Raw genomic sequence first — 17,958 nt, 5'->3', positions numbered from 1 at the left:
ATTTATATAGTTTATTAGGAGGTTGTTTCTACTAACCCCTCCGCAAATTGTGTCATCTTGCAGCTTAATATCATGGGCAGGTACCCTACTCCTGTCGAGACAGCCTACCACCGCCACCATCGTAGAGGAGATACATGGAGGCACTTCTATAATGACGGGTTGATTACTGAGGAGCAGTATATCCGGGCTACTGGTATTTGAAAGTAATTAAATAATATCAATATTATAAATAAAGATTTGATTTTTCATACATTGATATATGTTGTCCCTTGTTTACACGACCCTGTACAAGAAGATGAGGAAGAAGACGAGGAAGAAGGAGGCGGAGAAGGGAGCACAGAAGGGAGCGAGGAGTAGTGCTAGCTACTCTTTTTTGTACTTAGCCACTGGCTTGGCTTCGTGCCTCTTGTATATACACTCCTGTTATTTTTGGTACTTGAAGCCACAAGACGTGGCTTAGCTTGGTGCTATATGTACATACAAGCACTTTTTGAGCTATCAATTAATGCCTTGTAACTAAACGTTTCGGAGTTGTAATGTTTTATTTGGAATTGTAATTAATGTCGGCTATAGACATGCTTGCAAGAGTGCTAATTAAAATCCGATTGGCTGTAAGAATTGAATTACACAATGTGGAAATGGGATTCCTGTTACTACATAGCATACACAATATACACAGCATTCTGTTAAAGCACACAAAATTTAAAAAATATTCTATAGCGCATCTATAAATGCGTTTATATACGCGTTTGTCTGTTCAAGAAGCGTCTATTTGAGTGTCTATAAACGTGTCTATGCATGTGTCTGTCTATTTGTGTGTATAAACGTGTCTATGCATGCGTCTATCTGTTTTTTAAATTTCTCCTCGACCGTCTATTTGCGCGTCTATATGCACGTCTATATGCGCGTCTATAGGCGCATCTGTTTGCTACCTTTTAAACGTGCCTTTAGATGCAGGTCTGTAGACGCGCTAATAGACGTGCAAATAGACACGCCCGTAAGTTCTTTTTAGTTGAGTAAACGTGTCTGTGTGCGCGTCTGTAGGTGCTTTGTCTTGTTGTGTATGCCTTGATCTTTTGAGTTAGTGGCTAAACCCAGAGTAGCAGGGTAAGCTCACATTCTGATGTACTTATTTGATGTTTATATCATTAATGAGTTTTCTCATTATTGAGTATGCTTACATTTTAGTTGATGTTCTTGGTTTTTTAAAATTTTTAACACTTTGGCTATCATATTGTTTGTTGAAAATCCCCATGCAATCGTACCCAAACATGCTCCGATGGGGACCAAACTTTGCAAGGGTTCATAATTAGTGCCCAGTGCGGATTGTGGATTTTTCAAGTCTTGGTGCTGAAGGGGCCATAGAAAATCCAGGCCTTTCCCATACCATCGTACCCAAACATACTCCGATGGGAACCAAACTTTACAAGTATGTGGGTGAGGCCCACCCCCACATGCTTGCAAAGTTTGGTCATGATTCAAAGCATGTTTGGATTGGTAATTAGCACCCAGTGTGGATTTTTCAAGTCTCTTGGTGCTTAAGAGGCCATGGAAAATCCGGGCCTTCCCTATACCATCGTACACAAACATGCTTCGATGGGGACCAAACTTTGAAAGCCTGTGGGGGAGCCCATCCCCACATGCTTGCAAAGTTTGGTCACAATTAGAGCATGTTTGGATTGGTAATTAGCGCCCAGTGTGGATTTTTCAAGTCTCTTGGTGCTTAAGAGGCCATGGAAAATCCGAGCCTTCCCCATACCATTGTACCCAAACATGCTCGGATGGAGACCAAACTTTGCAAGCATGTGGGAGGGGACCATACCCACATGCTTGCAAAGTTTGGTCATGATTAGAGCATGTTTGGGTTAGTAATTAGTGTCCAGTGTGAGGATTTTTCAAGTCTCTTGGTGCTTAAGAGGCCATGGAAAATCCGGGCCTTCCCCAAACCATCGTACCCAAACATGCTCCAATGGGCACCAAACTTTGCAAGCATGTGGGGGGGCCCACATCCACATGCTTGTAAAGTTTGGTCATGATCGGAGCATGTTTGGGTTGGTAATTAGCACCCAGTGTGGATTTTTCAAGTCTCTTGGTGCTTAAGAGGCCATGGAAAATCCGGGTCTTCCCCATACAATCGTACCCAAACATGCTCCGATGGGGACCATGCTTTGCAAACATGTGGGGGGGGGCCTGCACCCCCACATGCTTACAAAGTTTGGTCACAATCGGAGCATGCTTGGGTTAGTAATTAGTGCTTAGTGCAGATTTTTCAAGTCTCTTGGTGCTTAAGATGCCCTGGAAAATCCGGGCCTTCCCCATACCACCAAACAGGCTCCGATAGAGCAAACTTTGCAAGAATGTGGGGGGAAAACCCCCACATGCTTGCAAAGTTTGGTCAGGAGCATGTTTGAGTGAGTAATTAGCACCCAATGCAGATTTTTCAAGTGTCTTGGTGCTTAAGAAGCCATGGAAAATCCGGGGCTTCCCCATACCATCGTACACAAACATGCTCCGATGGGAACCAAACTTTACAAGCATGTGGAGGGGACCCACCCCCACATGCTTAAAAAGTTTAGTCACAATCCGAGCATGTTTGGATTGGTAATTAGCACCCTTTGCAGATTTTTCAAGTCTCTTGGTGCTTAAGAGGCCATGGAAAATCCGGGTCTTCCCCATACTATCGTACCCAAACATGCTCTGATGTGGGGACTAAACTTTGCAAGCATCTGGGGGGGGGACCCACCCCCACATGCTTGCAAAGTTTGGTCATGATCGGAGCATGTTTGGGATAGTAATTAGCGTCCAGTGAGGATTTTTCAAGTCTCTTGCTGCTTAAGAGGCCATGGAAAATTTAGGCCTTCCCCAAACCATCGTACCCAAACATGCTCCAATGGGCACTAAACTTTGCAAGCATGTGGGGGACCCACCCCCACATGCTTGCAAAGTTTGGTCATGATCGGCGCATGTTTGGGTTAGTAATTAGCGCCCAGTGCAGATTTTTCAAGTCTCTTGGTGCTTAAAAGGCCATGGAAAATCCGGGTCTTCCCCACACCATCGTACCCAAACATGCTCTGACGGAGACCAAACTTTGCAAGCATGTGGGGGTGGGCCAATCAGAGCATGCTTGGGTTAGTAATTAGCTCTCAGTGCGGATTTTTCAAGTCTCTTGGTGCTTAAGAGGCCTTTAAAAATCCGGGCCTTCCCCATACCATCGTACCCAAACATGCTCTGATGGGGACCAAACTTTGCAAGCATGTGGGGAGGCCCACCCCCAAATGCTTGTTGCAAAGTTTGGTTAGGAGCATGTTTGGGTTAGTAATTAGCGCCCAGTGCTGATTTTTCAAGTGTCTTGGTGCTTAAGAGGCCATGAAAAATCCCATACCATCGTACCCAAACATGCTCCCATGGGAATCAAACTTTACAAGCATGTGGGGGGAACCCACCCCCACATGCTTGAAAAGTTTGGTCACAATCGGAGCATGTTTGGATTGGTAATTAGCGCCCAGCGTGGATTTTTTAAGTCTCTTAGTGCTTAAGAGGCCAAGGAAAATCTGAGCCTTCCCCATACCATCGTTTCCAAACATGCTCCGATGGGGACCAGACTTTGTAAGCATCTAGGGGGGGACCCACCCCCACATTCTTGCAAAGTTTGGTCATGATCAAAGCATGTTTGGATTAGTAATTAGCACCCAGTGCAGGTTTTTTACTTAAGAGGCCACGAAAAATCCGGGTCTTCCCCATACCATTGTAACCAAACATTCTTTGATGGGGATCAAACTTTGCAAGCATGTCAAGGGGACCCACCCCCACATGCTTGCAAAGTTTGGTCATGATCGGAGCATGTTTGGGTTAGTAATTAGCACCCAGTGGTGGATTTTTCAAGTGTCTTCGTGCTTGAGAGGCCATGGAAATCCGGGCCTTCCCTATACCATCATAATATGATAGCCAAAGTGTTAAAAAATAATACGCTGATGATGATTTTCAACAGACAATATGATAGCCAAAGTGTTAAAAAAAAACCATGAACATCAACTAAAATGCAATGATCCTCAATAATGAGAAGACTCATAATGATATAAACATCCTTTAAGTACATTAGAATGTGAGCTAACACAGCCACTCTGGGTTTAGCCACTAACTCAAAAGATCAAGGTATAATGAAAATGTGCTACCCCTTCTATTCTGAGGTTAGTCACTCCCAAAAAATCTAAGTACAATGTAAGTGAGCTAACCCAGCTAGTCTAAGTCTAGTCACTATCAAGTTAGAGATCTAGTCAGCAGTACCCTCTCTAGCTCTCAACTGCTCTAGAATGCTCTCATGGGCATCCACTCAAAGCCAAAAACGAGGGTGAGAACTATGTTTTCAGCTGTGTACTTAGTGAGCCTAGTAGCAACCACTAGATGAGAGAACTGAAATGCCTCTAACTCCCACTTGCACTGCTGCTGGAACACAAGACTCGCCCGATGAAGTCGAATCTGCTGGTAGAACCGGCCTGCCACAATCATGCTATGGGCGTCAAAAGAAAACCCATGATCATCCACTGTATCCTAGTCAAGGATGCACTTTGGCCTAGTAGCAACCACTAGATGAGAGAACTGAAATGCCTCTAACTCCCACTTCCACTGCTGGAACACAAGACTCCCCCGCGATGAAGTCAAATCTGCTGGTAGAACTGGCCTCCCACAATCATGCTATGGGCATCAAAAGAAAATCCATGATCATCCATGGTCAAGGATGCACTTCGGCCTAGTGCAACTCATCAGATAGTAGTCTACTGCCTCACTATTGCCCTCACTAGCAATAATAGCAAATACATCACCCTCCTGTAGCAAATATGTCAGGTCATCATAGCAAGCCATGAACGCAGGACCTGTGTGCTCATATCGGACAACACTGGATGTGAAGGATGCTCGGGGGGGAGAGGAATGTCTGAATCCATGCATCTTCCCATCCTCTCGAGGTGCAATGTGACCAATCGCCATCCATACATGCTCCACAAAGCATGCAAACCATCTTGCATAAATCGTGGGGGCCACCCTGCACGTGCTCCTAATGGAATGTAAGCCCAAGGTGCCAGGTATTGTGTCACAATAATGGGAGGCTCTACGGTCAATCACGCCACCATCCACATGCCAAAAAAGTCTCGTGTGACAATCCGAGCATCACGTTTGGGATACAATGATACTACACTCCCACACAAATGTTGGGAGCACCACTCGACTACGTGGTGGCCCTCATCTCTGAACCGCTCAGCATCCTGCCCGCAGCAGCTGATGAGGCCTCAGGGCACTACAAGACAATGCTTCCATACACGCGTTTGATACACGCGATAAGTTACGGGCGCGTGTATGGTCACGCATGTATACGAGTAAAATCAGGCATGTGTATATGGGCATTTAAATTCGCGTGTATATTGAGTTCATATACGCGTGTAACAAAGCATGTATATATGCGTAAAAACTGTGTTTTAGATGTAGATATACACGTTTTATTACACGCGATAGCAGGGAAAAACTCCATAGCAGAGAGCAAATATTATTTAAGAAAAACTCCATACCCTTAAAAAAATAAAAACCATCTTCTTTAAACCATCTCATAGTACATTACAATATATATCATTACACAATCCCACTACATGTATTTATAGCAATATATATTCAAAAACAAATCATGAGATGATAATTAAAAGATAACATATACAATAGAATTGTCATCAATTTAGAACGATACAATGATGGATTGGTTAGGATTCGATCTCATCTTTAATAAGATCCATCCTTGCCAAACGATCAACATCAATATCCATTTGATCAATTTGTAAGGCTATGATTAAATTTATTCCACTATCATACCGATGCCCTGATCATCCTTATCAACATCACCATCATCATCAATGGTAGGGTCATCCTCATGATCATGAGAAATGGCATGCTCATCCTCATCATTATCTTGATCATCTTTTATTTCTTGATCATTGATCACAATATCTTCATTGGCATGTTCGACATCATCTTCATTGCGGCCTGCTACATCCTCCGTATGCTCCATATCAGTGAATGTATTGTACATCACTTTGGAACGTGGTGCAACAGGGATGACATACCACCATTTAGTGTCATGCACCATTGGCAACTAGATAACCTACTCAAATACACATACTGCAATGAATTGGCATATCAAAAGTCAAGGGGTACGTGAGCTTGGATATATATGTACATGAAACACAATAGTAAAAAAATGCATACCTGCTCACATTATTGTGGCAATATGAGCCTATCTTTCTTTGTTTGCCAAAACTTTGTAGAGTCAATAGTTACATAGCCACTTGCATGGCGTTTTATCGTTGCATTAGTCCTTTTTTCTACCACGTTCATTTGCCATTTGAAATCCAAAACATACACAAGGCAGCGACGAAAGTCAAGCCTAAATATGTCTTGGATTGTACCACAATAATCATCCATTTTTCCATTGGCTCCCTGAAAGCTGCTAATGACACCGCAATCTTGTGATGATTCCTCTTATCATCAATTCTTTGTGTTCAAAAATGCTTTCCTTCACACCATATAGCATTGAACATATTGCACTGGACCAAAATAGAAGCAATATTTGTGTAAGCAATGTGAATAAATATTAAAAGCAAATCGCTTTACAACAAATGTAAAACATTAGTTCTATATGTACCTTTAACATGCATCCTCGTGCATACTCCCATTCTTCCGCCGTGATATGCAGCCCCTCATCTCTCTTTGCTCTCTCCATTTCCTCATGCAACCAATCAACATGGATATCATTTGGAAGTGTTGCTAGATGCTTAGGGTACGCCTTACGAGAGCCATGTTACCTCCGCTGAAAGAGAGCTCTTTCTGCTTGCCTTCTTGTCTTTGCATCCTCATATCTTGTAACCCATCTGCTCATCACATCACTATTAAGAATGAAAGTGAAATTGAGATCATCAATCAATGATTTGTCAATTACTTTACTCTATCCTTTTCCTTGAGGCACAATAGAGGTCATCCTCAAGTCCTCTTCATTGCTCCATAGTTGCAGCAAAGAGCTGTACACTTGACTAAGAAATTCTGAAATATATACAAGAGACTCTTGTATCAACCAACCCTCGGCCATGCTTCCTTTGGGCCTTGCACTTTGCCTCACAAATCCTTTTAAGGTCTCATGAAGCGCTCTAGGAAGAACATCCAACATGCATGCATAGTGCATAAAGCAATTTCGTCCACCAAATGCACAATGAGATGTAGTTGGCTTGTGATAATGGTTCACGAAAAAGTTTCCTCTACCAAACAAACCACCTCCACTGCCATAACGTGCGCATCATCCAACGTGGTTGGATCAATTGCTTTGAAACTAACATATCTAAAAAACAAATGAATAGTACGTTATACTTGGCCTCATGCACATTCATTTTGAAAAACTATCAAATCAAAGTGCAAGGTTTAATGAAGGGTGATCTGACATGGGTTTTATATACCTCACAAGCTCGCCCATTTCATAAATACATTTTTTCGAACTCTTGTTTGCACAATGGTTGATGCTAGTAGTATAGGTAGTATGAATTGCGCACATAAGAGCACATGTATATATGGTTTGAGGCATTACAAAATTTAATTTCAATGTACAAGACTTGGAAAACACTTATTTGGAGAATCTTGTGCCAATCGTGGGACTTCAACCCGTATAGTTGCTGAACACCTCTTTTCTTAGTGGTTGTAAAGGCTCTCTTCAATGATCTCATGCATCCAATGGGAGTACCCAAAGTAGTAATGGCCTACTTTACCTACTTCTCCTCCTGCTTTGATATAATCCATGGTGCATGCGGAAGACGAACCTGCCCACCCTCCTCTCATGGTGGCCAAGCTTGACGCATCGGTCCTGCAACCCGCAAGTCCTCCCATACGCTGACATTGTCTCGTTTACCAATAACATGCTCCCAAATACTAGATGCCACATTCTTGAAGATGTGCATGGGATCAAGAAGATGGTTGATCTTGAGATGGATCCAATATGGTAGCTAGAAAAAAATGGAGTACCTACACAAGAGATGCCATGACATGATTGCTCTATGTGATCTTTAATCCAATTAGAGACTACACAAAAGAAGATTGAAAAACATTACTGTACTTGTTCATGCCATCTGGAGGAAGAACATTTTGACTCCCAAATGCGCTGCCAATCTTTTGCATGAAGTGTTTGTGGAGGAATGTTACTCTTACTCTAGCAACATATTTAGGATGATGATCTGACAGGAGAAATCGATGATGATTATCGAATATGGTCTTACACAAACCATCAGCATACTCATGTACTAACGAAGGGCCACAAACAGGACATGCATGTTTACCTGATGTTTTCAAACCTATTAAAATATAAATAAAAGTTAGAATAATAATGTCTAGTTATAATTAATATAACCAATAATATTAGAGTAGGGAGTTATTTGAATTCTTACCAAAACAATCATTGTATCCTGGAAAGTCATTCATTGTTCCACATCAACACTGCTTTCAAGTCGAAGTGTCAAGAGGAGGAAGGCCTACTAACGTCCACCACCGCAACACCTCTCCATAGTTCCTCTAACTCATCAATCAACGGTTCGAGATAAACATCCATGTGCTTTACTTTATGTTTCCCTGGAATTAGAAGGGATAACATAAGATGTCCCTTCTTGATCGCCATTGATGGTGGAAGGTTGTAATTCACCAACACAACTGGCCACATGTTGTATGCAGTGGTTTTGAAACCAAATGGATTCACTCCATCCATGCCTAGGACAAGTCTTAAGTTTCTGGGCTCTATTTTGAAGCTGGGCCACTCATCTTCAATGTGCTTCCAAGGAGTGTCTGCAAGAATTCTCCACATGCCATCATTTGATCGATGTGAGGAATGCCATGATATGAGCTCTGCTATGGATTTGCACTTGAACATGTGTTTGATGCGAGGAATTATAGGAAAGTGTCACAAGACTTTACGAGGTACATCAAAACTCTTCACATCTATTCTATACCTTGCTTTACCACAAGTGGAACAATGTCAAGCCTCCTTATACGAGCCTTCTTATGCGTCCCACAAAAGAGAATGCAATCATTGATGCATGCATGTATGTTATCATAATCCAATCCTCCAATAGATGTCACATAGCACCTTTCAATGTCTCTTGAGGTGGGTAGTCTATTCCCCTTTGGAAGCATGTTTGATAATAGCCTGCATCTAATATCATCAATTAACTATTAAAACATATTGAGCTTTATTCATTGCAAAACCCTTAACCACTAATTCAAATTTCCAAGTTAGAATGCTTCCTTCAATAATGCGTCAAGACTTGCATTGCTCCATCCATAAACTATTTGTAGATTGAGTAATTCAAGTGAATCACGTAAAATAGAGAATGTGCACCCTTCAAATACCGGTGTGGATGAAGCCTTGAAAAGATGCTCTTAATCAGTTTCATCGTCGTCCATACCTTTGGGATCATCCCTAAAAAGAGGCCGCACCATATCATCAAACACTTCCTCTTCCATGACTTCGTGGAGGTGCAGGGCTATTGTCATCCCTTTCCCACTCATCTCTGACAATAGATCTCGAAGCTCTAGCATCATCTCGTCGACAATTTGCATGCTCTCGTCGAGCGTAGGGCACCATGTTAGGATGTGGTACTGCATCTTGATCCAATTAGAGTATATATATTAACAACTCCCTTAATTTGGACACCATGAGTCATTTGGATACTATCAATTTACATCTACTCACCTCTAAACTTGTTTGATTCCATTCTCCATACATGGAGATTTGATTCAAGGTAATTCGACGCGCTTATACAATGCATCCTTGACATCGATTACACATACACTTGATCCTTTGTCCGAACCACACATCGCGATTACAGTGATGCCTTGTCTCATGTTCACTAGAACTGCTTGAGAAGGTTGATGACATTTTGTGTACAAAAGAGCAAATACATAATCATCATAATCAGTTTTTAATCAAAGTATAAAAAGTCTCTGTAGTATCACAAAACTGACATTGGTCGGCAGGCCTCCTTTTTTCGGCACTTTTTTCGCAGAGTCGCGTGTATAATCGCGTGTATTCCGGCGTGTACTTTGCTAGACAAATTTTTCATGTAAAGATACATGCAATCCTGGAAGGGATTTTACACGCTCATTTACACGCGACTTCATGATGTATGATACACTTCATGATACATGATGCATACAAATGGATTCTTTTTGTAGATTCTTCATGGATCCAGGTTCTTCATTCGATCCATTTGCGTATGGCACTTGGATGATGGAGATGCTAAATCATTTTGGGCACCACCTTGGCCCAGTTGAGCTTAAAGAGTATATGTATGCCCATCCTCCTCCTAGATTTCTTGGTATAGTCACCCCGCTCTCCCGAGTGCCCATGTCACTCCACAACCTTCTATGTCTGTGAGTCCGACAAGGAGACATACCCCTTCCCATACACACTCACACACCCCCTCCCAGGCACCGTCATGTCAGGGCTCACAGCCACCATCATGTACTCCCTGACAGCCACCATCACGTACTCTCTTCCAGCCACCATCACGTACTCCCTGACAGCCACCATCACGCTCTGTGTCACGTCCACAGTCACGTACAAAATCCCCCAGTCATGACTCCACCCGCAGTACAGAGGAGAGCAGATGTCGTAGTAGGGAGAGCAGAAGCCATAGTAGGGAGAGTGGGAGTGGAGGACGGGGAGGATGCAGCGGATGCTTTGGTGGGGGAGGTGGTATTCTTTGCGATGAGAGAGGAGATAGAGGGAGAAGAGTTGGAGGAGAAAGTAAGGATGAGGAGGTGGTGAGAGAGGTAGAGGACGAGATATACTATGATGTGACGGATAATGGTGGGATAGTGATGGATTTGAGGGGGAAAGAGGTAATGGAATACATGCGTGGGGTAGTATGAAACTTGTATAGAAATTGTTTTATTAAATTTAAGGATCAAAATAGCCGATTAGTTAGGGAGGTGATAGATGCTATACATAGTCGGTACCCCAAACCCCCACATGCGAAAATCAAATAAGTAATATAGCTCTCAAACACAAAACAAATAATATGAAATATAACCATTACCTTATCCGAGAAGTAATACTCAGACTGTATCTCTTGAAAAGGTGTGAAGGTTTAGTTCTCTACAAAATCAATCACAAAGACGACCACACCAATAGGAAACTTTGCCAGGCATGCTCATAACTGATGATCCTACCACTTAGCACAATGATTGTGCCGTATATAGGGGTAGATTTGCTCCCCAAATGTGGTTGTGAAAGTGACAACATGGTGTATGTTTGTCCATGAGCTGCAACTTCCTAGACTGTCCCACCACTCTAGAGCTAGTGTGTCACATACTCATAACGTTGCCATGGCACTATCTCTTGGTCACTTGCATCAAGATCTACCATCTGTAGATATGCAAATTGAACCACATGATGTGCGATTGCTCTCCACACAAGGCATCCGATGGAATTGGGCATCCTCTGTGCGTGCACACAAAAGAGAGTGGATGAAATCACGAGGACTACGAGGCAACTCTCTATTCCCACTAAGAGAATGGAACACATCATAAAAAAGTTTGAACTCAACATGGTAGCGACAACAACATGTGTCACGCTGACGTGAGTACCTCAAAAACCAATGCTTACACCCCTTAAATGACCTTTGCCCAATTTTACGCTCTGGATACGATGCCCCAAACTCAGAATACAACTCTGTTTGGGTCATTTCAAGAAAGCAAGCACCGTGCTCAATGAACACTCCTCGTGTTACTATCTTACACAGATCTTTCTTGAAAACTAGTAAGGCACCACCATTATCCTCCCAAAAACTTTCTATCAAGGCTCTAGTGGTTTCATCTAGTAGGCGATCATGCCTAGCTGCACGACCACTACTCACCCACAAAGCACCAACCTCATTGGCATCTAAACTTTGCCGTCTAATAGACCCAACTCTAAGTGCATGTGGTGCTATGGAAAGGATGTGAGATGTGGCACTCACCTTACCCTTCATTTGGGAGCTACTTATGGCTGCCACAATAGCCCGTCGTGCAGCCAAAGCGTCCGCAGAGTTCCTCTTCTTGTTAATTGTATAGGAACAACAAACACTTTGTAGCACCGCCATGCCAGCTCTCCTCTCTCTTTGACCTCCAATGTCGGAAAGCACCCTGTTAGTTGGCCATGTTGGGTAGATCGATCAAAGCATCAAGCACGCATGCATGTGATGAAGGCGTGAGGTCTTTGAAATAGGAATGGAAGATTGCATGGGCACGACAATGCACCCCTGACTTTGATAGTTCTTTCCTATCCACACGATGGGAGCCCACCAAAGGAGGGGGGTGGGTTCTTGTGGAAGAGAAGGGGGCTCAAAAAGGGCAGGTTCATGGGGATTATCTAAACGAAGGGGTAGTGGGGGGGAAGAGGGTGGAAGAGGAGGAGCAAGGCTTGGATCATTGCCAACGGAAGGTGTTGCTCATTGACGTGCTCTCCACTCTCTCTTCCTCTCATGAGCTACCCTTTTCCTCTCTCCTCCTCTTGAACTTGGTGGATGGGGGGAAGTCTAGTCCTATCACGTTTTTGACTCCTATGACTTTGAGAACCATTCTCAAGGAAGCTAAGAGAGTAAAAATTATGAAGGCTCAATGATGGGATACTACTAAAGATAAGTGTGGGATAGTACTAGAGATGTGTGATTATATAGGAAAAATAGGTTATCCACTTCAAATCTCATTGGATTTCCTATCTAAGATTAATTGGATAATTGAGATAAACATAAAGATAAACTATTATCCACTTAAAATATTATTAATAATATTTATTAACAAGTCTAAATATTTATCATTACTAGATATATAAATATATCTTTAAATTTATCTTTTATTTTATAATTATATAACTGTATTTTCTTTTATAATGTATTTTTTTCACATTTTATTCAAAGGTTTATTCTACACAAAATATTTTCAAGAAATATTAAATTTAAAAATTTATTTTTTAAAATTGAATAACATGAACTTTAAAAATAATATTCCTGTCGTGCATCCCTTAGGTGCTAGAAAAATGTGTCGTCCTTTGAAGAAACCTTCAGATCCACTCATGCTTGCTACAAATCCTTGGAGATATCCGCTATTTCACATGCTACTTCCTTCATTTTGATTTGCACACTGACCAACATAGCTTGTGCCAAATCAACATGCTGAGGATCAAATGTGTCCTCAGGTGCCTTAGATGAACCACCTACAAACTTTGACATGTTAATTGTTTCACCCTCAGTGATATGTGATGACACTCTTGCCAGTTTGTTCGGAAGCCCCTTGTGTTTTTCCACATATTAACAGAGTTCTTAGCCACCACTACCCAAGCAACTTGGTCTGCAGTCTTGTTGGTTGCCAACTATGTTGTGACCGATAATTTTTAAATGCAAATGCCTTTGCAAACCATGCTGCAGCCTCACAATTTATAGGTGGCTGCTAAAACACCATCTAATGTAGCATCATGAACTTGTTGTAAAACTCTCACTGAATGGTTCGAAGCTTCACCTTCTAGCCTCTTGTTTGCAGCACCGTAAAGACAGATAGCCATTCTTTCTCTGGAATATCCAACAAGTGTGAGTTGTCCACTCTAATCAAACTAAGCCTGTATAACTCATGACATTCATGTCGTGTGATCTTGGGGGGGGGGGTCACTATATGTAAATCCTCTATATCACGTGCGTTCAAGGCCTATTTAAAAAGTCCCTTATCTGTGAATTTTTTAGTGAATATAATGTATCCTTTTCTATTTAAATCTGTATTTTTTTAAATACAATAAATAAATCCCCTCTGTAAATATATTTCTATAAGCTTTAAATATTTAAAATGTCCTTCTGTTGAACCCACGTGATACTTACATATTTATACGAGTGACCCCCCCTCCCCCCCCCCCCCCCCCGAGCATGTGATCCACACTTTTTCATGCTTGATATTTGTGTATGGAGGTGGCACCCACCCGACATAATCAGCAAGCAAATAATTAGTTGAGAGAGCCAGTTTATTAATAGCTTGAATGACAAGCCACATAGTAGTTCTTGAGCTGATCTATCAGCATCAACCCTTGCTTGAATGATAAGGCAATCAATGAAGGAACAAAGGGGCATGTTAAGTTTGAAATCAAGAGTAGAGAGTTGGATCAAAGGCTTAAATAAGCTAATTTCTCATTGCTTTCCAATTTTTTGGATGTGCATTACTTCACAAACATACCTATGGTGCAATAAAATCCATCTTAGGCTCAAAACAATTAGAACAGTTACTCCAAAATTTAGGTCTTAATGATAACTTTAAGGTATTTAGTTCTCTTAAGAAAAATAACTTTGAGGATTTTTATAGTTAATCAATCAATCATAGACTACAACCAAATCTTGCACACATGTTCTGTACAATGTTATGCATTGCTGGTACACTTTGTGAAAGCCAATCACATATACACCTATCCATTTAGGCACTTTGTTTTAGACAAAAGTTTACTAATTTTTAACTATATTCATTCCTCGAGAATAAGAGACTACTTTATGCAATTCTAAACACCTCGTAAGGCTTTAAATAGAATATCTAGTCATTATATATAATAATAAACCTCACTAGATGATCCAAAGATAAGAAATGGTTTATATACGTTATACCATTGCATAAATATCAAAGTTTGGATAAGTAGGGGCAGCCAATGACAAGATTGAGGCACAATTATTTGGCCTTGATTTAAGTGAACTAGAACTACTCTTAGTGACTTTGTCTTCTAGTTAAGCATCTCAAAACGCTACACTAATCTAATATGGAAAGTACCATACAATATGTAATAGTAAAGGAGCTACATAGTAGTACAATTTATATCTAATATGGAAAGTACCATACAATATGTAATAGTAAAGGAGCTACATAGTAGTACAATTTATATCTGAAAAAATCAATTGAGCTAGTATTAGGAAAGTACCATACAATATGTAATAGTAAAGGAGCTACATAGTAGTACAATTTATATCTGAAAAAATCAATTGAGCTAGTATTAGGGCTAAATAGTACACACGTGACACACGTATCTTAAAATTTTCAACTTTACGTGATCACTGATCACTTGAAGAATTTAACTTCTATATGCATAGTATTATAATTACACATATATATGTTAACATCTTCTACTGCAATTTGAAGGATACGATTTTTTTTAATACATAGTATAATGTGTTTGTCATATATGAAGTATATGAAGGCAAGGTTACTGGTTTGGCGTCTGACACAACAACAAAGACCGTCCGTCCCGGAGAGTGAGAGTTCTGCAGGTCGTGAACGCTACAAGCACATCCTCCTCCTCCTCCTCCTCCCGCCTCCCTCTCTCAACTGCATTTCTAGGCGGAGACAGCTCCTGTTCTGCCTTCCACACTCTTTAACTGCATTCTTTCCACATACACAGAATGTCAAACAGATAGAATGGCATTATGGCAGCTCCATCCCTGGCAGTTGCTCGTTGCCTCTGGCGGGTCCCACCCCGTAGCTTCGCACTGTTACTGCTGCTTCTGCTTCTGCTTGTCTTGTCCTTGCGTCCTAGGGCGTGGGTGGTTCTGCTCCTTGACGGAAACGGTCTGTGATGTCTCATAAATGTATAAATAACTCCCGCCTCTTTTCACTCGAACTTCCGTGTGAATTTTTTTTAAAAATCCAACTCTTCTTCCATTCTGACTCAACGTAGTGGGAAAGAATAAGTGCCATGCATTCTGTGTGTGCTCCTGTGATTGAGAGAGAGAGAGAGAAAGACAGAGAGAGAGACGGAGGGAGGGAGGTAGGCTGGATTCTATGTGTGTGTGGCTGTGTGTGTGTGTGAGAGAGAGAGAGAGAGTGAGTGACAGGGAGGTAAGGAGGGAGATTCATTTCTTTGTTGATTTGGCTTCACGCAGAGGCACCTCAAAGCGAGCGTTACCTGAGCGACGTGATCCAACTCGAGGTAGTTGCTTTTACTGTCGTTGACATCAGCTAGAATAATTGAAATTTTAAGCCACATAACTTCTGTATACTGTGACACTCTCTCTCTCTAGTCAACAACCACCCTCCCCAGCACTCACACACTCGCGCGCGCGCGCGCGCGCACACACACACATGCACTCTCTAGGAAAAATGAAGCCCTACATGATACCACAACTGTGTGTCGTCTTTGTGTCTCTGTCTTCTTCTCTCTCTCACTCACTCTCACACACACACACCCACACCAAGCGTAGGTAGACCCAAGCCAGATAGCCGTTCACAAAGGCCAGTTTTTTCTTAATCGAAGACAAGCAGGCCACAAGCACCCAGCTGCCTATAGTACTCTAGTGCTATTGTATGTACTGTGGCACTGTATATATATGCTATACTAGTGTACAACTGTGGTGCATAAAGAGGATACACTCTTTTTCCACAAGTGGGAAGACAAAAATGTTTGACGATTTTATGTAACAGAATTGTAATTTCCTCAATGCAGAGACAGCCGGGATCAAGGCCCCCACAGTGCCACAATGACTGCCCGGGGTGCCCTGGTGAATGCCTGGCCAGGCCCAGCTTCGTCTCCGGCGCCCACGGTTCTACGTCCGGCCTGCGCGCAGTGTGGATATGCACCTGTGTAATTTAGCTTCATCTCGCTTTTAATGGAAATATTCAATTTGCTTAAACTGATCGCTTCAAACACAGCATGGCCGGTTCATTTCTCATAGAGCACTCATTGCCATTAATTAATCAAATCGAGTTATTTAACTGCACTTCTTTATTTTCATCAAGGTATATACTGCAAGATCTGCTTTCTTGCATGGAGCAATGTATTTCCCTAGTAGACCTCGCGTCCTTTTCTGTACTTACATGGTCGTGTTTAAATATGTGGTCGCTATCGAAGCACGAAGCATCATGATTCCAGGAATAGGTGCCCTGCCAATCTATTACGAATACGGCTCTCACTCTCTCTAATTTGTGGTCAAGTATGGCTCTCTTGCTCTTGCGTGGAGTAACAATTGTGCCCCTCTCTGTCTCCCTGTCTCTACATTAGGGTCGATATGTAATGCTATCGTAGATGAGGAGAGGCTGGGGCTCTGCATGGCATGTGTCTTCTCTGGACGGGACTTCTCTCTCCTAGTTAGGTGGCCGTTCTCTCTCTCCTCTTTCTCTCGCTCTCTCTCTCTCAGGGCCTGTTGTGTGCACGTCGGTAGCAAAACTCATTCCTTTGAAATCTCAATCGCGTTATATTTGTAATTACCAAATACTGATCTCTGTCCCTCTCTCACGCAGAACTCCTTATGCAACGAAGGGAGACTTTCTTATGTCTGTGTCTTGAAAATCCAAGGCTGCACGATGATGGTGATTTCATCGTTGTTCAATGTTTAAGTTTTATCAATTTTCCACTTCTTCCATAGTGTGTTTAATTGGCGCCGTGCACTGATCGTTGTAGTAATAATCAATAACATTTTGTGCCATCTAGAAACTGTGCTTTGGATCATTGACTACATAATTGATCGACGGTTGCAAAGCAATTAATATTAGAATCATGATTTAACATATCACGATCGTGTTATATTAAACAAAACCGTCATAGTTTTTCTCCTTATTAACCATTGAGATCAATGCACATCCAATGAACTTGAAGTTTTTCAAATGAAAATTTCTAATAACGTATATATACTAATATAGTGGTGATGGCTTAATCAAACTATATGAATACCACGATTGTGGTTTTTCTAAAGCACTATCATGGTTATTTGCTATGATAGTGGTATTTTAAAGAATGATTGTGGTCTTTGTAAAGCACGATCATGGTTTCCCAAGTACTATCCTGGTCTCTAGTTTCCCGTCCCATGGTCGTGAAATGAGATCCTAGTATTCTAAAGCATGATCGTGATTTTTAAGCATGATCATGGTTTCTAAATCACGATCACGGTCTCTCCT

The 17,958-nt window shown here is 41.7% G+C and overlaps 1 protein-coding gene across 1 annotated transcript; it reads left to right on the top strand.

The window, feature by feature from the left end:
* Positions 1–15,436: 15,436 nt before the first annotated feature.
* On the top strand, positions 15,437–16,657 carry LOC147639139 (uncharacterized). The gene is made up of 3 exons (XM_086793563.1): positions 15,437–15,636; positions 15,951–15,997; positions 16,511–16,657. The coding sequence occupies exons 1-3, from the start codon at positions 15,495–15,497 to the stop codon at positions 16,655–16,657; spliced, it is 336 nt and encodes a 111-aa protein (XP_086649689.1). The 5' UTR covers positions 15,437–15,494.
* The last annotated feature ends 1,301 nt before the right edge of the window (positions 16,658–17,958 follow it).

Source organism: Cibotium barometz, chromosome 4, assembly GCF_041138505.1.
Source record: "Cibotium barometz isolate CiBa-2024 chromosome 4, ASM4113850v1, whole genome shotgun sequence".
Taxonomy (NCBI): Eukaryota; Viridiplantae; Streptophyta; class Polypodiopsida; order Cyatheales; family Cibotiaceae; genus Cibotium; species Cibotium barometz.
Note: the sequence above shows the minus strand (reverse complement) of the source record. Positions and strands in the feature narration are given on the sequence as shown.